The 24,971-nt window shown below is 46.8% G+C and overlaps 1 protein-coding gene across 1 annotated transcript in view; it reads right to left on the reverse strand.

Moving 5' to 3' along the window:
• Window positions 1–5,910: 5,910 nt before the first annotated feature.
• The window catches only part of ALPK2 (alpha kinase 2), an 88,404-nt gene continuing 69,343 nt past the window's right edge, over window positions 5,911–24,971 (reverse strand). Inside the window, exons 10-11 of the mRNA XM_063076688.1 lie at window positions 21,688–21,736; window positions 5,911–6,696 (exon numbers count right to left, since the gene is read on the reverse strand). Coding sequence (XP_062932758.1) covers window positions 6,480–6,696; window positions 21,688–21,736 — 266 coding nt within the window. The 3' untranslated portion in view covers window positions 5,911–6,479. The remainder of the gene's footprint in view (window positions 6,697–21,687; window positions 21,737–24,971) is intronic.

Here is a 24,971-nt window from a genome sequence, read left to right on the forward strand (position 1 = left end):
GCCTTCTCCCGTACCGGGGTGGTTTTCCCTCATCTCAAGCCTGTCCCTGCGCGGGAGAGAGGGGGAAGGTAATTCCTGGGCACAGGACCACATCGAATTAAAACCCTCAGTCTGGTGCAGCGAGGGATTTGTTTGATTTATTGGTTTCCTGTAACACAGACATGGAAACAATAGAAAAAACCATATTGATCCTCAAGACTATATCAAGAGGCACGATTAGCAAGATGTATCAATACAGACATAAGTGATGACAAAAGAAGGTCCCTCCTGGGAAGCCATACCCGTACCAAGTGGAATTTCTGTGGTTTGTTAATTCCAAGAAATGTCTGGGGCTATCTGCAAACAGTGGTTCCCCTTGCTGGAATTCATTTGCCTGACAGAGACTGCTGGAATTTTCTACCATGAACTGCTCCCTGATGTTTCTCTTCAGCAAGTTGCTACGCTGTAGAGCCCTGGGGAAGCTGCCTCAAGAAAGAAGTTTCCAGACCCTGGAATAGATCAGCCTAGTTTGGTTTCTGCCTTGTTCTTCCTTCTCTCTTCTATTTCTGAGTGTCTCAGTCCATTTGGGGTTGTTATAACTAAATACCATGGACTGGGTGGCTTAAACAACAATTCTGGAGGCTGGGAAGTCCAAGATCAAGGCACCAGCAGATCCAGTGTCTGGTGACAGCCCGATCCTGGCTCGTAGATGACATCTTCTCAATGTGATCTCACATGGTGGGAGAGATGAGCGGTCTCTCTGGGGCCTCTTCTACAAGAGCACTAATCCTATTATGAAGGCTCCGCCCTCATGACCTAATCATCTCCCAAAGTCCCCACCTCCTAATACCATCACCTTGGGGGTTGGGATTTCAACATATACACTTTGGTGGAGTGGAGGTGGGACGTTAACATTCAGTCCACTGCATTGGGTCACTCCAGGCTTCCCATGACTTGCTTCTAAGCCCTTCTAGACATGGAGCCCTACTTGTTAGCCTGGAGATGCCTGGTGTGGTACCAGACCCTGCTCTCCACCCCTCTGTCCTACCTCCTGCCTGGGCAAGCACTCCACTCTCCAAGTTCCAGCTATGCAGCCCATGCCCATGGCTAAGCCTCAGTACCTCATGAAGCCCCAAAACCAAGCCTATATCCTGGACAAATCAGCAAGGATTCTGCCTGAAGCATGCCCTAGACTGCTCCTTATTTCTTACTCAGTGCAATACCTCCTCTGTTCCCAGGCAGATTTGCTTATTGTCCCCTGAGGATGGTCTTCTGGCTCTAGGAGAACCAGGGAACATTTTTGCAGGCTGGGTTCCCATCACAATGCCAGGAAGGAGGTGGCACTGAAGGGGCAGTTCACATACCATTTTGTTTCTTCTGACCTGGACTTCTAGCCTGAAAAACTGCCTCGTAGTAGACGTGGAAGTAAAAGGTAAGGACACTTTTATGGGGTAAATTGTCTCCCCCAAAAACTACTATGTTGAAGTCCTAACCCCAGTAACTCAGTATATGATATTATTTGAAGAGAAGCTCTTTCCCAAGTTAAAATGAGGCCATTAGGATGGGCTCTAATCCAATATGACTGGAGTCCTTATAAAAAGGGGAAATTTGGATACAGACATGCACACAGGGAGAGCATAGGAGTGACACTGCCACAGGCCAAGGAACTACCAGAAGCCTGAGGAGAGTCTAGAACGGGTGTTTCCCTAGCACATTCAGAGGGAACACGGTCCTGCCGACACCTTGAACTTGACCTCGAGGCTCCAGAATTGTGAGGCAACAAATTTATGTTGTTTAAGCCACGCAACACTTGTGGTACTTGATGAGGAGAGCTCTGGAAAAATAATACAGACACCACAAAAGGCCCTGTGGGAAACTTATCACTGGAAAGCAGCAAGCCACTACCTTACACATAGATGCAGAGAAAGAGGAAATGACGGGACAGAGAGGGAGATGGACATATCTCAACAGAATTGCTTCTGATACTTCTGGGTCCTAAACAGAAGCTGGCAGACTGGCTCTTCTTGATCATATGTGATTAAAAAAAAAAGTGACTTTTGAAAAAAGTCTCTGAGATAATTTCTATCTGGGACCATTTGGGTCTCTCAGGAAGAAAAGAATTAGAAAAATTATTAATCTATTGGTGCAATTAGTGCTCGTAAATATTTGTTCGTTGCATCATAACACTGAAGTCTGTGCTCACACGATCACTCAGGTGACATTGTCTCCATCTTTCCTGTCAGCTTTTACAAAATAGTCTTGGGAGAAGCAGGCTCTCAAAGCTCCCTACAGCAAAGAGTTGGAAAATATATCCTGTGCTTGGAGACAGAAGAGGTTTTTGTGTCTCTGATTTTTTTTTTTTTTTTTTAGCTAGTTAAGCTCAAGTGGCATCTGCTGATCTAAATGGGGGAGAAATGCTGTTCTGCTCATTCGGTACACGTGGTCCAGCAGAACAGATCACACAAAGAGAATGAGCCAGACCCCGGCCCTCGGCAGGCTCCTCCCACCTGCCTGCAGCTGAACACACTCCCAACACAAACACAAAACAGTGCGTACATTTAGAAAAGAGAGCATTTTATAATTAGAAAATAATTGTTACTTCTTTTGGCATTCTTTTTCATAAGACTCTAGTGAAACCCTTAGCTATTATGAAGCTTGTCAGAAGCATGGCTGGGTGGTGCTGGTACAATAGGTACATGAAATATTAATACAAGCTAGCCACCCACACATCCAAAACCAGACCTCTCCGGAACGTGATTAGGAAAATGTCATCGTTTCCCTGCCATTCTCATTAATGACAAACCTGCTGCTGAAAATGCCGGCCCACTCTGATGAAACTTTCATTTGCTTTTGCAATCTACCCTCATGGAGCTCCATTGTCAAGCCCTTTAGGAAACTGGGAGGTGTTTGTACGTGACCAGCCTGCAGGCAATGGAAAGGAACAAAGCCCCCAGCTGGACCCCTCGGGCTGTCTTAGCTCAATGCCTGGGTTGAGAATTCAGTGTACTCACAGTCCTCCTAACACTGCACACTGAGGGAGACAAACAGGAAAGTCAACCAAAACTGGATATTTGCAAACTGAGCTAAAACACTGTCAGTTAACGTGGACATTTCTGAGACCCCAGAACAATGCCTTTGGTGTAAGAGCCCACTCCATGCTCACCCTGTTATCTGACTATAAGAAAAACAGAACTTTATCTCAGAACAGAAGGGTCTGGGTGGCTGGACAGATGGCCACACAGCCCCCTACAAGACCATTCCTGGGAGCCTTGGCTGGGACAAATCCCACTGTGAGAGCTCCTTCTGTCCCTGGTACTCTAAATGTTTTTAAACAGATGAAATCAGATTACAATAAACAGTGAGGTCAGTTTGAAAAAAAAAAAAAAATCTAAGCATCCATGAAAGGAGGAAGAGACAGCTCCATCCAAGAGAGGTGTTGCCTAGGGGAGCAAAATCTGGGAGTAGAAAATCCTTTCCTTTCAACTGTCTCCCTGCAAGGTAAGGCAAATCATAACTAAAGCCAAAATATTTCATTATTTTAGTTATACTAAGTTTCCATTTATATGGTCAGAGCTAGGGCTCAGACCCTTCAAACCCATTGTACAGACTGGGTCAGCAGACCCCTCACATGCCAGGCTGGGTCCCCAGACCTCTCACATGCAGGTCCTTGCTAGGTAATTGGGAAAGATTCTAGGAGCCGTTGGCAGATGAGATAAACTGAGTCCTCGGCTTCCTCACCGGTAGCAGCTTACAGGTCTGGCACTGGCAGTGGCCTTGCAGAAGGTCCTGGGGCACTAGCAGCAGCAGTAGTGCCCTCCCCATGACCCCCCACAGGGGAGGCATCCCGGGACTGGGAGGCGCTGGGGATCAGAGCCACTCATACTTATACTTAAGTCCATAACCCAGGACACCTGGGTGCACATGTGCAATTACACTAGATGATAACCAAGGAACGCCTGAACGCACATGCCTGTTTACATCAAATGCTCTGCAAGATTCTGAACATCCGAGGGGCCCTGACCATTTTCCTATGTTTTCCCAACACTCCTCAAGTGAAGATTCAAAGCCAGCGAGAGGGGAAGAGGGTTACAGGATGACTCTTACTTTTCATTTTAGACCTTTCTATAATTTAATTTTTTTAACATTTATGTTGATATTATTTTTATAATTACAAATTATTACCAAAGAAAGTATCCTGGGCTGTGAAGGTTTTGTTTCATCCACACTGACGTATAGATAAATGACAGATGATACGTAGATAGATGATAGACAGACAATAATTACAGTCAGAATGTGCCCTGCACCTTTTTGCTATTGTGGAACCTTCCAGAACTTCACTGCTAAATATGTCTGTAAGATCTCTATCGGCAAAGGAGGCTATAGGCTGCCTTGTAGAAAAATGAGCATTTAATAATCTGTAAACCAAGGGAAACACTTCAGAAGAAAGGCTGGAAATGGCAGACTTTCTGAAAAAGATGACATGTGACTAACCGAAGTGTTTTCTCCTTCAAATCCCTTTTCAAAACAAAAATCCCGCCTCTGTTCCCTGTTTTATCAGAACCCCATGCCTGAGGATAGAGGTGTTTTAAAGCAGAAGACAGGAGGGCCAGCCCTGCTCCGAGGTCTGCACACGGGAGTTACTGAGTTGTCAGTGTTACCTATAGCAGATGCCCCGCATGGATGGTGTTTCTCTGGGCCGCCACCAAGCTGCTGATTCCCGTGTCAGAGGCAGCTGGTTCTTCCTTGTGGGACTGTTATTTGAACTCCAGGAGGCCTAGTCACACCCCCAGCATTTCATAGTCTAGATGCCGCCCTTTGGCTGTGGTCCCTGGCCGGAAGCACCCAGACCTCCTGGGAGTCATTAGAAATGCAGAGTCCCAGGCCCCATCCCAGATCTACCAAATTAGAACCTGCATTTTCCCAAAATCCTGGTGATTTGATGCTCACATTGAAGTTTGAGAAGCATGGATTATGCTGCTCAGAGGAGGCCCGACAGTTCTCCCAGATTTGGTCAGAGAGTTGGTGAAATCTGTCTTAAAAACCAGCAAGCTATCTGAAAAGGCTACCTACTGTATGATTCCAACTACACTATATGGCATTCTGGAAAAAGCAAAAACTATGGAGATGGTAAAAAAAACCCGTGGTTGCCAGGTGTTGGGGCTGGGGGAGGAAGGCATGGAGGGGTGGAGCGTGGGGGATATGTAAGGCAGCAAACCTACTCTGTATGCTACTGTCATGGTGGGTACATGTCATCATGCGTTTGTCCAAACCCAGAGAATGCACACCAGCACAAATGAACCCTAATGGGAGCTGTGGGCTTTAGTTAATAATAATGTATCAATCCTGGCCCATCAATAGTTGTAACAAAAGTACCACACTAATAATGATGCTAATAATGGAGTGGGGATGAGGGGATATATGGGAACTCTCCATACTTTCCACTCATTTTCCTATAAACCTGAAAGTGCTCTAAAAGTATAAGACTATTAATGAAATAACAACAACAAACCGGTGGGGCAGCAGATATTCTCCTACACTTTGGGAGGCATAAAGCTGTCCTTGAGTTGTCTTTATATCATTTCTTTTCCCCAATGTGAACAGCTGCTGCCATTCTCCTCTATGGCTGGGCATGTCCCAAACTGGCAGAGAAGGAGGCTCAGGTGGAATGGGGTGGGGGTGGGGTGCCAGGATCCCTGGGAGCTAGTTAGTGCACCCCAGCCAGGATCAGCACGCATCTTCTGCTGCAACCCATGGTGGGTCTGCCCTGGGTTTAGGGAGCCCAGGTTCAGGGAGCCAAGTAGAACACGACGGGACCTAAATTGTAATGTAAAAATAAGGGAAAACACAGATGCAAATATTTTGTGCTCTAGTAAACTTATGAGGAAATTACTGAATCTTGGGGGAATGTGAAATATGGCACAGATTCTAAAGAACATCTTACACTTTATGTTTATATATGAATTTAATGGAACAGAACATTGTAACTGGCTCTGTGAATAACAATGGGAAATGGCCTTAGGTTTCAGAAGCCATCTCCAGCAACCACAGCTTCTTCAACACTAGTGAAGCTCAACCCAGTGGGGGAATTCATGATTTCTGTTTACATCACAGCTGGATATGTCTAGAAATCCCGAGGTTAGGAATGGGGGTGGAAAGGATTTTGGTTGTGGACAGACCCTGCTCAGCACCAAGTCCTCGACAACACAACCACACGCAAATACACAAACAGACATGACATGAGGTTGGTAAAAAGACTTAACGTGTATACAAAGAATGGACAGTTGATTCAGTCTCTCCATAAGTCTGGTCACAGATCCTGTTCGGAAATCATTTCAGCAAAGACAGCAGGTGACGGGTTTAGATGCATGTGGGAGCACAGTCGGCTGGGAACAGGGATGGTCACACACTCTGTGCAGGCTGTGTATTTTCTCCTGCGTGTTTGCAGATTTTCACTCACAAGACTGTGCTGCTAGCTGGGGGCCGTTAGTTAATGAGGGCTGTTAGGTTTTCTTTTCTGCTGGGGTCCCAGAGTCTGTCTTCCCCACTGTTGTGGAATTCGTCTGCACTTTGCTTTTCCCCGTGCCTGGCTTCTTCTGTTTCTGGTTGTTGTTTTGAAGGGACTTGAGTCCCAGCATTTTACAATACTTGTTACACTGGTGTAGCGCTTTAAACTGATCGATGAAGGTCATGGAACAGTTGCCTTTAAATCCTTTGTACCTGTGAGTGTGGGTGGAAGGAAACAATTTTTTAAAACAGAACACTTCAGTTTATACAAAGAAAATTTGAAAGGGGAAACTAATGGTGTGTGAAAAATATATTTATTCCATTTTAGGTAAGAATGGCCACATGGTTGACGCTACTATTAATGAGAGGGAAAGAAACACAAAGACTGTGGAATGAAGTACAGGCAAAGATCTGTTGGCATGCACAGTACAGATCAAAGGCCACCCATTCTGCAAGTTACCTCTTCTCTCTGACTGTTTCCTTTGCTATGCAAATAAGTCAGGCACAGAAAGATAAATACTGCATGTTCTCACTCATATGTGGAAGATAATTAAGTGGAGCTTATAGAAGTAGACAGGCTGGGAAGGGGAGCGGGGAGAAATAGGGAGAGGTTGGTTAATGGATACAAACTGGCAGCTAGACAGGAAGAGTAAGTTCTAGTTAGTGTTCTATAGCAGTGCTAGGTGTTTATAATTAAATAATTTATTGTATATTTTCAAATGGCTAGGAGAAAGGGGTTCAAATGTTTTCGACACAAAGAAATGATACATGTTTTCAATGATGGGTATACTAATTACCCCAGTTTGAACATCACACATTGTATACCTGTATTGAAATATCACTCTGTACCCCATAAACATATACAAAAAAAAGAGGTCAAAGGCCTACGATTTTACCTGCGTTCCAGGTGCTCATGGCGGCAATATGTCAGTATATTATTGCCCTTTCCCTCTTAGCCATTATGACAAGTGCTGGACCATTTTGATAAACATTAGATCTCTTAGTGATTCAAAAGCCACCCCCTCCCAACTAGAGGTTCTGAATTAAAGAATTCTTATGGAATATAACAATATTTATAAAGCAAATATATTTCACAGGCCTCCAAAGCCCTGAAGTTTCAGGTTTAGCCTAACTTCTTAAAAGTACATATAGACATGTTAACCTTGCAAAAGACAGGAAATTTTCCCCAGGCTAAAGTCTCTGTTGTAAGATAAAGAATTGTAGCACAGCAAAGTTGCTGGCTCAAGGACAGACAAGTTACTGATTGATAGGTAAAGATACTGGGAAAATGTGTAGGGAGAAGGAATGTTTGCTAAGATCAAGCTTTTGTTAGTGGATCAACTTAACCTTTTGCAAATTGCATTATGGAATGTCACTTGCTTGTTTTACTGAATGTTACCAGTTTCTATTGTTAAGCTTGTTAAACTACACTTAGCTCAAACCCCACCTATCTTCTTTTCCTGTAACTTCCTGGTCTCGAGAATAAATGCAGGGCAAGAACACCAGTTCGTGGTTAATTTCCCCCAAAGAAGGAATGCCTCTCCCTTGAGGGTTCCACGAAATTAACCCCTTTGGGGTCTCTCACTGCTCAGAAGAAATGGGCTTTGAGTGATCCTTTTTGCATCTCTGTCACCCAGGGGAAGAGAGGTGACAAATCCATGTGAGATAAAGCAACAAACTCTAGAACTCTGGAACTGAAAGAAATTATTTAGTTTAGACCTTTCAGTTTACAGTTGAAGGAATTTAGGCTGAGAGGTTGGAGGACCAGCCCAGGAAAACAAAGCAGGTTTATCAAGAGACAGGATTAGAATGCAGCCCTCCTACAGCAGAGCTCTGTTCCATGACATTCCACCTTGTCCCCAGGAGAAGAATCTTGGCCTTTGTCTCCAGCAGGCTCTCAGAAGGACTATGCTGACCTCTTGTCCAGGAGTAGTCTCAAGACTGTTCCTTTTGGTTGGAACATTTAATACTCAAACTGTAAATGACCCCCATCATGGTAGATGAGTGTGTTCCTTGAATGCACAAGTGGGCAGGCCCCCAAGTCTCCCAAATCCCTGCAGATGAACAAGAACCATCAAGAAAGCTGGTCAAAGGCTCAGGCCTCTTGGGATCTGGGCAGAATTTCTCAAGGTAGTAGGCTATCAGAGCATGTTTCATAGTTGGGGAAGTGACGGTGCAGGTCTTTCTGCCAGCCACCAGAAAATTCCCAAATTCCGTGTGCATACTGACTTCAGTCACACCTCCTCACAGAGCATGCCAGCCATATACTCCCCTATGAACGGCATCTTCCTAGATGTCCCAACAGTCTTCCTTCTTACCACAAATGAGCTCCTTTGATTGCCAAAGGAACTTGCTTTCATCATGAGCAACCATGTGGATAATTGCTTTGAAGCAGTAAATCCATAAACCTATACGGTCCACCTTGCACCCACCTGGCCCCTCCCCATAAGTGCATTTTCCACCTGCCACCACAGCGACCATTACAAAACCTAAGTCATGTCATTCCCTGCTGCAAATTCCATTGCTGTTAAGGTAAAGATGTAATTCCTTAAACTGCCTGCAATTCTGCAGTGTCTGACTGCCTCCCCAACCCACTGAACTCCTTTCAGCCATTGGAAGTGTTCATGCCCCTCCTTCCAGGAGTCTGTGCCTTTACTATTCCCACTGCATCAGATGCTTATTCCTCCCTTTTTAATTAAGTTGTTCGCCTTCAGTTCTCAGCTCATTTGACCTCCCCTAGGAATCCTTTCCTGACCTCCCCAACCAAGTCAAATCCTTCTATCATATACTCTTCCAGACTATATGCCTCTTTTCTGTAGCACTGTCACATGCACAGTCTGCCATGTGTGAGTGGATGAATTGGTTAATGTCTGTTCCTGTGCACACTGTAAACTCCATGAGGGGAAAGGTCAATGCTCTCTCCTCACCAATACACCCCAACACCTAATCCAGTGCTTTGTAGAAATGGTAGAAACTCAACAAATAGAAGACAATTTTTTAAAAGACTGAGGATACTTTTAATTTTTGTGGTTGTTCAAAGTGTTTTTTCAATTTTCTGATCTTCTGTTGATATGCATCAGTGCCATGTCCTCTAAAATACAGACACACAGGAGGAAGGGACAGAACTTTCCTCCCTCCCTTCTCTACAGAGTACCTAGCCTAGCACTGTGCTAGAGGCTACAGATACAACAGAGAAGAAGCAAGACATTGACTGCATGGCACCTGCTGTCTGGTGAAGAAGACAGATACTGAATCTTATGATGAAATGCAATAAAAGTGATGGAGGAAAATACTGCTGGCTTAGTAAGTCTGGACATTTATTAGTAGCCTCTCTAAGCTTCTGTTGGTTTTCTCATCTCCAAAATAGAAATAATGATAATACCTACCCCATAGGGTTGTTGAGAGGATGAAATGAGAAAATCCATATAAACCACCTAGCTCAGTGCATGACACATGATAAAGATTCGATTGCTGTTGTCCATGTTATAATACTGATAATTATAATCGGGGCAACTGATGGTAGCTTCCTGTGGAAGGGATGTTGAAGCTGACATTGGAAAAGTGAGGAATTTGCCAGTTGAAGGGGAGGGGCAGGGGTGTATCTGGCATACAGGTTGGGTGACATAATTGGCTGAGCTCAGTGTACGAAGAAAACATGGGCTTCTTGCTCAGAAAGTGTTAAGAATTTCAAGACAACGACAGTAGAGCATTAAACCAAACTCAGGCCCTTCTGAATATGGGCCCCATGCAGCTGCACAAGTTACACACCCACAAACTAGCCTGCCGGCTTGAGGGGTGCTGGCCGTTTCTGATTAACAGGGCCAAACGCAAATCGGCAAGCAAGGTCTGCGATACTGGCATGACGTGGATTTTGCAGCCAATGTGATCAAAGAAACCATGAAGGGCAACACACCTGGAACAAGTGGGGCATGCACCTGTGCTCATTTTCCTCCACAAGGCAAGCTGGGCTTTAAGCACTTCAGGGCAGGCGGGAAAGGTTTCTCTCTCTGAAGCTAAGGCACCAGCCTGCAGCTCTGTCCTGGTGGTTCCTTACACATCCAGCCTGCCCCTCCTCCTCCCTGCTAGAGGACTGCTCTGCCCCTTTGAGCCCACAGTCCATCTCCTTGTGAAAAGTGACTAGGTTTCTAAAAGTCAAGCTCCCTCGTTGAAGAAAACATCAACCAAAGACAGGAGATGCATCTAGCAGGATAAGGAGTATTCTGCTGCTGACCATGTCACTTTTACATCTCTATCTACTTCTGCAAGAGACCCCCAGGAGGGCTGAAATGTCCACCTGTCTGGTATCCTTCGTGCCTGAGCATGCCCTGGTGGGACCCGGGCCAGCTGGGCCTGGTCGGTCAGGCATGATGGAATCACCTTCTGCTGGGTGCGGCCTCGGTCACTTCTCTGACAAACTGAGGATGTCATGGGCAGAGCCAGCCTCTCTGTCTAAGCACATAGGAGACAAGTCCTGGTCATCTGTGTTAGCACTGCCTTGAGCTTTTAAACATTCAGACAACATCTACTGTCTACAGAACAAAATCACTAATTCACACCGTGACCTCCCAGAAAGGTCACCACTCCCTCCTCCCTAAGCACTGCCTCATAGTCAGGTGTTAATGCTTGGTGACAAATAGGCCCTTATCTAATGCTTCCCATCTCTGGAATGGAGAAAGCTGAGTTTGGTCAAAACAGCATGACTTCTGGGTGGCCCCTGGAAACCCAGAGGGCTTCCAGGAATCTGGTCCCTTCTTTTCCTCCACTTAACTTCCTTCCTTAGATCCATGCAGAAAGCCAGGGTCAGGCAGCAGAGACTGGAGCCAGGTTCTAGAACAGACGGCTGCATGCGGGCATGATGAGGCCCTAGAGGGCAGGCAGCTGTGCAGGGTCTAGGAGGCCCTTCCTCAGCCCCAGACCCCTTGAAGCCCTGCTAGACAGCTGTCTCTGTACAGCCTCCCAGCCCCTCCACACCATGAGACGAGACCTCTCCTTCCTCCTCCCTGGATCTCCCGGAGGACTAGACCTGCTCCTTGGGATGAGGGTTGTGTGCACATGTCTTTCCACAGACGGGGGTCCCTCCCAGGACACTGCTCTATACCCAGAATTCCCGTTGGGGGAGCCTTTTCAATAAATGTCAAAGGAACAGATGAACCAATACCAGCCCACACTCAGAGCCACCTACGGTCAGCCAGCAGGGTCTCTCCATCACATTCATGAACTTCTCTTTGTCTAGTCTCTTAACTTGATCCCTCGGGCAATATGAAAACTTCCCTCCCCCAGCTGTCTCAGGTGCAGATGTTTTTTGCTACCCAGCATCTGCAGAACTAAGAATCTTTCTCCTTTCGCACTTTGGTCTGTGTCTCAGCCAGGATGTTGGGCTTCTGCCTTGAACTATTGTTCTCTCAAAATGGGAGCCACTACTCTGGCCATTGTCCTTGCCCCAGAAGAAAAACAGGCCAACATCCTTTGTGTTCCTAGCCAGTTAACTCCACATTTATTCAGCGCACATGAGCCCAATTACACCAAGCCCTCATATACCCAAGCAGCGGGGAAATACAGTTCTCCTGCATGTGGCCCACCTTACCAGCCACCTGTGCCATCTGCTGTCCTTGGGGCTGGAGGAGACCACAAAGCTGGTCTTCCGTGACATCTCTCCAGCATGATCACCATTGCAGAAACTCGCCACTTTTTCTTGGACAGATATACAGGACTGAATAGCATCCTCCCCAACGCCCCACAATCATGTCCTGCCCAGAAGCTCAAAATGTGACCTTATTTGGAAGTAAGGTCAATGCAGATGTAATTATTCAAGAGGAGGTCATACTGGAGTAGGGTGGACCCTCAATCCAGTATTACTGGTGTCTATATAAGAAGAAGAGGAAAGACCGACACACAGGGAGAACCCCATGTGATGACAGAGGCAGAGATGGGAGTGACGCATCTCCAAGCCAAGGATCATCAAGGTTGCTGGAAAACTCTGGAAGTTAGGACAGAGGCATGGGACAGACTCTCCCTCAGAGCCTCCAGAAAAAACCAAACCCGCCGAAACCTTGATTTCAGACCTCTGGCCTCCAGAATTATGAGACAATAAATTTCTGTTGTTTTAAGCCTTGAAATTTGTGGTAATTTGTTACAGCAGCCCGAGGATTCTAATACAATGGAATAAAGAATGTTGTATTTGAGAACTTCTTCACACATTTCCATTTTTAGAAATGTTTTAGCTCTGTTGAATTTTACTAACTAGATCTTTTTATCCCTAACCTCCAATTAGCATAATTTTCTGGCCCGTCACTTAATGTTAATCTGTCCATCTTCTCTCACAATCTCCAGAAGTGGAACAAAACACTTATTCCACCAAACATCATTCAGTAAAGTCTTTTCTCAAATATCTTTCCCCTTGGATGGGAGTGGTGTATACGGATGACCTCGGGATCTTGTTAAAATGCTGACTTGAATTCAGTAGGTCTGGGGTGGGGTCTGAGGTTCTACACTTCCAAGAAGCTCTGAGCGATGCTGGTGTTGCTGGTCCAGGGCCCCACTTTGAGTAGCAAGGTGACAAACTACTCAAGGTGTTTCATGATCTCAAATCATCCCTATTTAACTTTGGAATTGTATTTACATTTAAATTGGGACGCAGGTGTATCTCATGTTCTTGAAGTTTGTGTCAAACAACATCATGACATCACACTGAAACATTCCACTTGGCTTGGGCTAAGGAAGCTCTCTGCACAATCCTGCCTCACTCAACAAAGCTTTGTTCACTATTCACTATGTGTTAGAAACGGTGTGAGGCTGATTTCTTGCTTAAAAACGATTCCTCTTTCCTCTCATCCTAATAATGAAGGAAGGAGTCTTTCAGACTCATACAAAAATCGCCAAATGACAGCACGGCTATGTTTCCCTCAGTCTGTCCTTTCACAGCTTCCCCGCCCAATTTCCTGCCTCCAAACATGCCAGGAGAGCGGGAGGCGAGGTTGCAGAAACTTCCAACCCTGGCCGTGCTGCCCAAACCGAGGTTCTTGTCTGGCTTAACAAAGGGCTCGTTTAAAGTGAACTAGGTGAGGCAAGAAAGCCCTGTAGAGAAGTTTCCCCACACTTTGGTGACCCTTTTAGAAGCCAGCCAGAAGCTATTTATAACAGCTTTGGTTTGATATCTTTTCTGAAGAAATTTTTCATTTGTAGGGAATGGCTGCAAGGACAAGGAATTCAGGGTGAGGATGAGGGTGAGGAATTGAAATAAGCCCTGGTTTGGTGTGTGATGTGCCTGTGTAAGTAAAACAGAGGGATGGATCTGTGCATTGGTAAGACAGATTGTTACCTGCGTGTAAAGGGAGGGGCACTGGGGAGCCTTCCTCCCTGGGAACACCTAGCAATCCTGAGATTCTGTCCATACCCTTCGTTCTTATGTTTATTCATCATTTCTTCATTTATTGGGCACCAGCTGTATGCCAGACACTGTAGAGGAACTAAAATGGGTTAATAAGCTGTGTGGCTCTCTTCCAGAAGTTGCCACCGTGTGGGGAAGACACACCAACAAGTAATTACATTATACCGTGACAAAGTGCTGTGGAAGTGCAGAAGATGCCATTTTTCACACTGCCTAGTGAATTCTGAGAAGCTTTGGCAGAGGAAAGATGGCTTGGGGTTTAGCTGCTGAAGGGCACTGCTCGGGCAAGGTTCAGAGGAGGGTTCCAGGCAAGAGCCAGCGCTCTGAGGGGAGAGGGGTCGGGAGCACGGGCGACATGGCTTTGCATGCCTTTCCCTGAGGATCAGCATTTCCCAAAATATGTTCTAAGGAGATGGAACTAGATGCTTTGAAAAAAAATCCTGTGGTGTAAATACAGTGAGAAATACATAACATACCCACCTGCCCCCCTTGGACAGTCAAAATATACATCAGCTTCCTAAAGACTCTACTGAAATCTCACACTAAAGACACCTCCTAAACTATTCAACTGAGGGTTTCCCAAAGTTGTTTGACACTGGAAATCTTGTTTTCACACAATCCCTTTCAAAAGTACTTCTGTAAAAGTCACTGAGCTTTTTAGGGCGGGGATCTGTGATTTCTAGGGAGGTTGTATTCTGGGCTGACCTTCTCTTTGAATAGGTGACCTTCAGAGACCAAACTCAACAAACAACACCCCTCACAGGACCTTTCCAGGTAGACTCTCAGCGGTTTTCCCCTGCTGCCCACCTCATCTAGACGAGTGTATGTCAGATCCCAGCCAAGTGACTGCAGGAACGTTCCACCCCCCTTAGAACCAGACGCAGCTCGCTCCTTCTCGCCTTCCAGGCCCTCTCTGCCCCAGCTCCTGCCCACCTCTGCCCTGATCACCCAGCCCCACGGCACCTCCCTCAAGCCTTGATTTGAGCCACAGCTCAGGCTGCCTCCATGGAAACCGAGCCCTGGCACTGTCTTTCCTGACAGCCACCCTGGTTGGAAAAAAGCAGAACGCCACAAGTACCCTCCTTTTGCAGAAAAATGAGAAGGAGTGGGGCAGAAGCACCCCACCGTGAGCCTGGTCTCTGGTTCTGCTGGCAGGGGTATTCTAGAATCCCTGCACCCTTGCAAGGTTCCTGTTTGCATTGTTTCTGAAGGCACCCCCAAACCAGCAGGGTCAACAGAGCATTGTTATAAGAGAAGAAGAAAAAAAACCCCGAAAACCAAGGAAGGTCTCTGTGGTGTGAGCCCTGAAAAAGAGAGAGCAGAGGGGCCCTGGGGGGTGCAGGAGAAGCACTCATCCGCTATGGTTCTGTTCTTGAGGCCACATGAGTCCCATCCATGAATGTGCAGGAAGCACACAGTCCTCTCCTAAATACCTGAAACTGACACTGGAGTTGAAGACAAAGATTGCTAAGGAGGGGACATTGGAGGGAAGATACCCGACAATTAGGAAGTCTGAGATCCCCACTGTCCTACGCCCCAGAGCTCTGATTCCCAAAGGCCCCGCTCACCTCTCCTGCGGATGGGAGGCCCTGGGGGGCCACGGGGCAGGCAGCGCAGGCGACGGAGAAGTGTGAGAGCATTTCCAGGAGGTGCGGGCTCTTGAGACTTCACCGTTCAGAGGAGCACGGCTGCCGTCCTGGCAGGGGCAAGGGAGGGGCCGGGGCAAGGCTACACTTCCGGTGTGTTCCGGGCTGGACAGCACTGACTGCGGGACCTTCTGATTGACAAGCTCTGAAATCCTCAGGGAGGGTGTCTGCTGCCCTGGAACATCACCCCACAGTCAGTCCTCATTCTTTGACTCTCAGTGGGCTCCTTCCCTTCTGCCTTTAAACAGGCATCTGGCTTCCTTCGGACAGACAGACACACACACACACACACCACCTTCTTTTTCTAGCCACCTTCTAGACTTTTTCTTGATTTCTGTTGACAAACCTGTTGAGTCCACAGCACCCTAGCAGCACATTCCCTCTCCAGTCCCTGTCACCCGGCTGCCCCTCTGCATTTGGCTCAGACCTTCCTGAAGGCACGGATAACTTTTTTCTGGACCACTCTGGTCTTCACCCAGTCCTGTGGGCTCAGGCTCTCTGTGACCTCTGACCTTCTCAGCCATCCCCTTGGGCCTTCCTCATCTCTGTCCCCCTCCTACTGGCCACCAGCATGTCCTGCAGGAGGCGTTCTCCAGTCTACCAGGCTTCTCTCTAGATGTTCCTCCTGTTCAGGCTGGACTCTGAAGTCATGACAAATGACGAGGAGCCCATCTGTGAGCCCTGCAGGTCCTGGGAATGGACTGGGCCAGGGGATAACCAGGGAGTGGGGTCAGGAGTGGAAGGAAACCACGGCTCCCAACTCCAGTCAACAGAACTGTCCTTTGGAAGACTTTGGGCAGAGGCCAGGGGATGGCCATGTTATTCCCACCCTGTGCAGGGGGTGAGTCCTACTGACTCCCTTGGGCCCCAGAGACTCCTGACACACACTAAGAGCATTGCTAGTAGCATCAGCTTGTCCAAACTGTGAAAATGATCACTGCTGCCTCCTGGGCTTTCAGATTTCCTTGATGGCAAAGACCAGCCAAATAAATCAGCCAGTGGGCCCATCAGCTCTGCTCCCAAATGGCTTGCTCAGGTTGAAATGGGATGCAGGCTGCCTTCGGGGGAGGTGACAATGGTGGCAATCCAGGAAAGTTGATATTTGGGGAGGAAAAGTGCCTTTCTCAGGTTCGTTAGGCTTGTGGGACCGGCCCTCTGAAGCCTGGCATTGGTGAGTCAGCACAAATGTTTGGTGTTCTACAGTGACACGGGCCCTGCTGTGAGATGTTTAAGAGACATCAGGGAATTCTGTTCCAAGGTCCATGTGCTTCCTCCCCTCCTGGCAGATTTGTGCATTGCTTTAAATTGTCTGTCTGGAGCCACCACACACAAACACAAGCCTGTTCCAGGGGTGAGCTCCTCGAAGATGAGATGCCCTTTCTTCCCATCTATAGTTGGTCTCGGCCCTTCCTCTCCAGGTACGTGGTGTCTGGGACTTGTGCCTGGGCACAGCATCCCAGGTGACTTTGTCCCCTCCGTCAGCCCGTTGCACACAAGGGTGCCCCAGCGGGCTGCCCTTGGCATAGAAGGCAGAGCCTTTTTTCTGGGACCCAGTGTGGCCGAACATGGGAGTCGATTTTAGTCTTTCCTCTTTTTCGTGGCTTGGAGGGCCTGAGCTGGGCACGCAGGCATCCATAGAGACTGCTTTGTCAGGGTACCTACCCTCCCCTGTGTCCTCCTTAACACGTGGGCCCTTGTCACCTCACACTTGCCCCTCCTCAGGTAACGAGTCATTCATGACTCTGTCCAGGGTCTCCTTAATCTGGCTTCCATGTCAGGGATGCCTGACACATGCCACACATCCTAAGGCTCATTGTCCTCTCTTCCAAGGGTAGAAAGACGCAGTGCTGGCCAGCGGCAACTCTGGGAGGGAGGTGTCCTTTGCGGCTATTCATAACCATCTTACTTTAGCCCAATGCTTACCAACTGGATGAAGTCTGCTCATGCTACCTCTCTTTGTTTTACTTCCATTCAGCAATATGGCTTTTTTTTTTGGAGCCTACAGAGGGCAAAGTATTGGCTCTGGTGCCCTCTGGTGGCTGATTCGCAATCCCTCCGTCTCCCCCCAGAAACCCTGCCTCTCACGCTGGCTGGGGAGGGGCGAGGGTTTGCAGGGCCCAGGGTGGCGTGAGAGGGTCTGCTCCCCAGCACGCATCACTTTAGATTGGTTTGGGGTTAATTAGGTTAAATTTCCAAATCTCTGGTTATAAAATTCGGCATTTTTCATTATCTCCTTCAGAGAACTCTAAATGGCTAGGCAATTTCAAATCAAAAATTTGTTCAACGGTCCAGTTAGTATCTTGGGTCTACCTAGAAAATCGATTATTGGATGTCAACACAATCCTGTTTGCCATACTATGTAACTTGAAGTTTTTGTACTCAACCTTTGCCAAAAGATTAAGGGTACGGAGGTGCAGGTGGTGCGTCTCCAGACATATTCATATTGCTGATTCCCAGGAGAAATATGACATACTTCTGTCTTAAGGATCATACTACTAAGTGAAGATGAATTAAAATGACTAAGTTATGATAGTTCCCTGGCTTCTTCGATAAGATTAAACAACTATTTACTCTCAAAATAGTATCACAACCTTTGTCTTCATTAAACAAGACAGCAAAATGGGTTGCATTACTAGGGTGTCAGCAGCCAAATATATGGCCCAGATTAAAACACAAGTGAATATTTTCTTTAAATGACACAGAGCAGTGCTTCTTATGATGGTGTCATTCCCTGCAGCCGAGCACTGCCAAGCACCAGCCTTCTATAGAACTCCCAAATCTATCTCTCCATCAGGGATGAACTAAGCATGCACGGGATGCTTACTAAGAATAAAGAGAATGTAACGTGCTTAATGCACCTTACTCCTCAGTCTTGTCTCCTGCTGGCTTTGGAAGCCCCTCTGCAGCCTACAACCCTCTCCCTGCCTTCTCCCTCTGCTTGTTTGCTTTCCATCTGGACTCTTCTCTTCATGCATGCAAAAGCACCTTTGAATTTGAAACCTTTCCAAGTGTGTGGCTATTGTTCTAGCTCCATTTTGCAGCTTTGGCTTTCACCGGAGAGTTTCTTCAATGCAATTTCACCTCCCAGGGTTGGAGATCTGGCCCTTTTCCTTCAGGCACTCATCTGGCTCTGTGCCCCTTCAAGCAGTAAGTACTTACAAACTCCTGCCTGCAAGCAGGCTGCCCCGGCCCTGTACCTGCTCTTCTTACTGTTAAGTGAGGAGGTTGGACATGTCGTTGGTTTCTACTCTAGAACAGAGGGTTTCCAAGGAGCCTCTAAAGAGACCTCTCAGCCACCCTTTACTCTCTGGAGAAGTTCCCCCTCTTATCAGTTTTCAAACTGGGATTCTAAGATGTGTTTCTTTTGAAAAGAATCGTAGCTTAAAAGATAAAGTTTTTTTTTTAAAGTTTTTAAAAAAACCCAACAGCAATGGACAAGATGATCTAATATCCCTTCTAAAGTTCTCAAAGGCTTCAGAATTCCCTTCTCCCGCTTCCTCCTCCCTAACCTCTCGTTGCGTGGGAAGGTAGTAAGTAACACTTTGTAGACAGCGTTTTGCACTGGGCTCCAGCCATCAGTTCTAATGGCTCTTGGGCAGCTGCCCCAGGCCAGATAAGTCACATTAAAGCCAAGAACAAAACCAAGGGATTGGATTTCTTTTTAAGTTAGGAGAAAAAATGTGCCATTTGAAGCTTTCAGTTGGTCTGGGTTCCTGGAAGCTGTTGATGTCCTTTTAAAAGATGTCTTAACCACGCTCTTAAGTCCATCTAAGTTTTTGAAGCTTCTTGGGCAGGTTTCTGCTTTGTTTGGTAGAAAGTTGTTCTAAATAACTGTATGAAATTTGCTACCATGGTGTCAAGCTGAGGCATGAGAAGGAAAAGAAAACTAATATTTATCTAGTTCACACCGACCCTCAGATTAACTGAGGGACTCCTCAGGGCAAGCCTTAGTGTCCCCATTCTGTAGATCAGGGGCTTTAAGGACTTAAAGTCCCATGCCCACAGTTACATGGCTGGTCCAATGAGAAGCCAGGATTCAAACCAGACCTGGGCCATGCCTGAATTTGCAACGTCCTAAAGAGAACATGGAGTCTGCAAAAAAAAAAAAAAAAAAAAAAAAGGGGTCCACTTGGGAAATCCTTCTGGGGTCCAGAGGACTTCATAAATAGGACACCATATACTTCATCTTCTAAAGGCAGACACTTGTCCAGGACAAATGCTAAACTGGATGGGATGGAGGGACATCAGGCATAAAATGGTCTGTCATGGGAAAACTGGGATGTATAGTCACCCTCCTCATCAGGTAGGCTAGACAAATGTCCATGACACCAGGAAGCAAGGCTCTCACCAGGAGAAGCAAAACTGAGTGGCAGGGCCAAGATTTGAACCAAGTCTCTCTCTAAAACACCCGTCCATACCTCCCCCTATGTCATCGCCACTCCCAATGTTCTCTTCACAAGCCCAAGGCCATGACCAAGGAACTTTCCTGCAGCCTATGACAGTCAGGGCTCTGGGCAGCACTGGGGGAGAAGCATGGAGATAGTTCCAAAATAAAACTTTATTATCACTGAGCAGTTTTTCAGAAGGAGCCACATCAGGGCAAAATATCCAAACTGCATTTTGGTTCTAAAACCAAATTGGCAGCTTTGTGCAACCAGCAAGAAATTTGTGAACCAGACTTATTGATTTGGAGTTTAAAAGAAAGAGTGGTCCTCTTTCCACTTTCTTTAAATCGCTCTACTTTCTGCAATCCTTCATTAAAGCTGAAAACCAGTGTATTCGTTAGAGCGTAACTGAGGCTGATAGTCTGAAATAACCAGAAAGCTCACATAGATAAGTCATTCCCAGCCATGGGGGAGTAAGCTGTATTCATCACGCCATGTTATTTTCTGTATTTCTATGCTTTGACATCTGGCGTCTTCCTGGCCCTGGAAAGACTGTTCCTCTCAGGACTAGCCAGTTTCTAGATATGATAAATGACCTGCCTTCTGGAGCACTTTCCATATGCAAACCAACCAGTCCAGAGCCCGCACCCCCACCACCTCCTCCATCGGGCTCTCAGCCTGCCCTAAGCACTCCGGGCAGGTGCCAGACTTCTGGGGATAGTCCCTACACCCCAGAGCCTGCTGGAAAACTTCAAACTGGCCAATCTTAAACCTGTTTACCTTGTCTCACCCATTCCTTCCTCAGGAAACCCTGATAAAAATTCTTGCCCGGGTTTCCCCCTCACTTCCTCTGCGTCCTGATTGACCCTGACACTTCCCATGTGGCCCCCCATGGCATGGCATGCCCCCTCCTCTTGGGAACTGTGGGTAACAAACTATCTTTTTAGTGATAGTTGTCTCCTGATCTGTTGGCCTTACCATACCTAAATAATAACAACTACATTTTCAAATAGAAGCCTTCCCCTCCAAAAGTCGTTTGCCCTCTTTTTCCTCCTCCTTATGGATGGGCTGAGTATGTGGGAAGAGCTGTAGTAGGCAAAGGCATCGTGGCTCCAACACACATTACATTTTCACCAAGAACCACAAGTGAGAAGGAACAGTTTGTTAAAAAGATCCCCCAGTAAAATGTCATCATAGCATCATCTGGATGTGCCTCACACTGATGAAAGCAATACCCTAACTTAGGAAATTAAAGCCATCAAAAACAAGTAACTCATCACAGCTCTGTGACAGCCACTCACTCCTGTAATTGTCATGGGAGTCTGTGAGCTGCCTAAAGTACTACTGGAGGGGAAAGTAAATTTAAAAAGTACAAATTGAATTCACTGCAGTCAATTGCAAAAATGTATATGTGTGTTTTTGAGAAGCTTTTAATAGTGAAGATATTAAATGTAGAAAAATGCAATATTCACAGTAAGGAAACATCCCAATAACGCTAGCATTTTTTCTCCCCATGGCACTCCTGTTAGTAATTAATTTCGAAATGTGTTTGTAAGAGTTCTTGTTTGTTTCAATGTTAAGAAGCAAATGTATTTCCCTACGAGAATAAAGTCCATAAATACTTTATGAAAGTGAGGGAATTGAACTAAATTTGTCCCAAGAATGTTTGTCATCCATGGTCAGGACAAGAAATCCACTTTGCCCACATCAGCCCAGCAGGGTCTGCTGGGAGGTGCTCGCTCGGAAGCCCAGCGCTGAACGATATGCATTCGATTTTCCTACTTACCCTTTCCCCAGTGTTGCTATGCCAACGTCAGTTAACTTCATTCCCACACCTGTAGGAAGAGAGAGCAAAAACAGGGTGTGTGTTACTCAGGGGTCCTCAGAAAGGACAGGCCATCTATCCCCAGGGAATAGGTAGTGACAACCCGTCATTATTTCCCTGCCTGTGCAAATGTGTGCTTTTCTGCTGGTTTCCAACACCAGAGCCCTCTGACAGCCTTTTGGACATGCATCCCGCTTTGGGGTGACAATGGCGAAGGCAGGCCCTCCAGTGCCCCAGATCAGGCATGTCAACCTCATGTGGGCAGACAGCCCAAGGCCTTCCAGCTCTGGAAATGTCCTCAGCCAGCCTAGCCCACCCAGCCCCATAATGGAGGAGGCAGCCAGCACTCTGTGAGTGGAGCCGGGTCTTGTCCCTTTCCCACGAGCGCTGTCTCCAGAAATGCTCTGATTTGGGCTTAGGTCTGGTGCCTATTCCTCACTGTAAGTGGAAACTCTTACCTAGTGGAAGGAGGGGGTGTGGGCTGGGGAGGTCACTGTCAACAGCGAGAAAGCTCAAGGCAGCCTTTGTTCAGTTCAAAGCCAGACTCCAGATGTGCAGTTTCCCATTCCCATAAAGACAGTTTTCCCATCCAGGACTGAAGATGTCCTGGATCAGCTTCAGACCCAGACAAACACTCCTGAGTTCTATGGAGACTTCTAACCAGTGGCCTGGGACGCCGACATTCGGAACCCATGGTCTGACCCTTTAACGCTTAACCTAACCTCTACCCATTAAACCATGTTTGAGTGGGAGGGATGAGGCTACCAAAACCCAAACCACAAGACAGCTACCTGAGCTTCCCACTCCAGTTCAGCAAAGAGCTGCAGGCTCCCCTGCTCGGAGCCCCAGCACGCAGGGGTCTTTTGACTCCTGCCTTCCCAGCAGGAGTGGTGGGGAGAATAGCTAGGGAACTGGGGTTCGAAGACAATGGACAATCCTACCATCTTCCCACGTGAGGCAGGGCAAGAGCTGTTGCCCCTTCTGCACCAGAAAAGTGCCAACCTCTCTCACTCTGCCCCCAGCCTCAGCCCGCATCCTTAAGGCTCCCGTCTAGCAGGAAGTAACAGCACCTCCCTGAAGCCCAGCGTGTGGATGGCCTCTAGGCCTTTCCAGAATCTCCTCCCCCCAATCAAGTACCAAATTTGTTCCTGTCCCCCTAAGTTGGTGGCTCTGGCACTTGCCTCAAATGAGTGGACCTCTGACATGACCTCACCCATACAATCCAGTGACTTTTTATCACAGAGCAAGGGACCCATAGTGCCACTCCACCCAGTGTGTCTGGACCTGCTGGACACCAGGCCTGGGTCTTGACCCTTTCTCTCTTACCCTTGACTCTTCTCATACATGGACCAGGCTGTGAGCACTGCTATTCCCCACCACCAGCAGGTGACCTGCCCACGGAGGGGCCTGGCAGCCTAGAAACCAGTCTCGGCTGTGGAAGAAGGAACCAGCATCCCCCCAAAGCCAGCCCTGAGGATGAGGTCTGATGGCAGCCTGGTGGCTGGTTTCCTGTGAGTGCTGTGTTCTGAGGCCTGGGAAAGGAATGCTGCAGGGTTAATGCTGTGATTCAGCGGGGGCCACCTGGAGCATGGCAAAAACACAGGCCACACTGTTATTCAGGCTGGCTAGTCAGACAGAAGCAATGAGCCCAGCTGTCCTTCAGTGTGCCTGTGAGCTCGATTAGACACGGCATTTGGGGGAACCAGTGAGCATTCTGAAAGCATCTTTCACAGTTGGTAACTAATCAGTCTCATTTTTTCAAAGCTGCTAACAACTCAAACATATGTAGAAATATGCTTCACATAGCTTTTATCACAGGAGCCATGCTTTCAAAAAAAAAAGACACCAAACTGCATAAGTCCTCTATGGACATCTTGTTTCATGGAAGGTTGTATTTAAAAATTACAGCTCTAAGTTGCATAGAAGTCCGATTTTAAAAAGTCATTTGGTAAAAGGTCCTTGAACTTGGGGAATTGCTTTCCCTTGCTTCTCAAGGGAAATTACGAACTGTCATTTACAGTTTAGAAAAATAGAATGTAATTTTTGAAAGGAAACGTCTCTCTCTCGGTTTAATAATTTGCCAGCAATTCAACCAAGGTTATTAAGAGTCTCTAGAGGATAATAATCTAAATTCTAGTGTGCAGCTATCAAACTGAGTTGGAGAGAATAGTAAGCTATGGGTTGTTTCTGGTGGAAGGAAGGAAGTCTACAGCATTAGGAGTCCCCTCTCCAGAATTTGAGTTCTTAGGTCTTTTGGATGACAGCTTCTTAGAAACCCAAGTGGACTCACCAGTGTGTGTAGGTCTTAGGTCCAAATCACACCTTGCCTTTTACCCCAGAAACCTACAGGACCTGGCACTATCCTATAAATAAACGAATGCAGCCAGGGAGAGGAGAACTTTTAAGACTTCAAGAAAGTGATGGTTGAATTTGGGTTGGTTGATTGTTTCATCCTAATTCCAGTTTCTCTGTATCATCATAAAAAGTGGGGATTGCTTAGGAAATGAATGTGCCATCTCATGCTACAATGACGATGACAAGAAAAATTTTTCCCAGCAGCAGAGAGGAAATAAACACCGTTGTAAAACACCGTGCCAACACATTAAACTGCACACGTCATTTACCAAGAGATGTAACGTTCCACTACAGTTGTTTACTAGTGCCTGGGAGTGAAGCTAGCAGTGCATGAAGCTCTAGGGTGTTGCTTTTCGGTGGAAGAATGATGTGTAATGCAAAATTAACTCTGCAGGAGGAAAGACGGGGGACAGCATCAATTGCACAGCCGGAGTCTAAATAGAATAAGTAGCTGTCTGTAAAGACCACATTTGTGTGTGTGTGGCAGCAACGTCTCTTTAGAGAGAGCAGAGGTGCTGCCTTAAGCGTACAGATGGGCCCATGTGCAAGACTGACGCGCTTCCCAGCTGGCCTGCCTGGTGTCCCTCCAAGGGCTCAGAAGTGGGAGGGATGGTGCACACACTGCAGCTTTCTAACATCAGGAGACACTTGCAAAGGTCAGAAGCAAATCTCCTGCAAGTTTGTTAATTTGTGGTTTAGTGGAAAGAGCTTGGGATTCAGAGTCATAAAATGTGGGCTGGAGTCTCGGACCCTTCTACTTACTACTGAGTGACAGCAGGCAATTAAATCACTGTCTCCAAGCCTCAGTTTTCTCATCTGACAAACGGGGATCACAATATCTTCTTTGCAGGGTTATGATGAAGATTAAATAAAAAATAATAGAAAAAAAT

This window comes from Cynocephalus volans, chromosome 13, assembly GCF_027409185.1.
Source record: "Cynocephalus volans isolate mCynVol1 chromosome 13, mCynVol1.pri, whole genome shotgun sequence".
Taxonomy (NCBI): domain Eukaryota; kingdom Metazoa; phylum Chordata; class Mammalia; order Dermoptera; family Cynocephalidae; genus Cynocephalus; species Cynocephalus volans.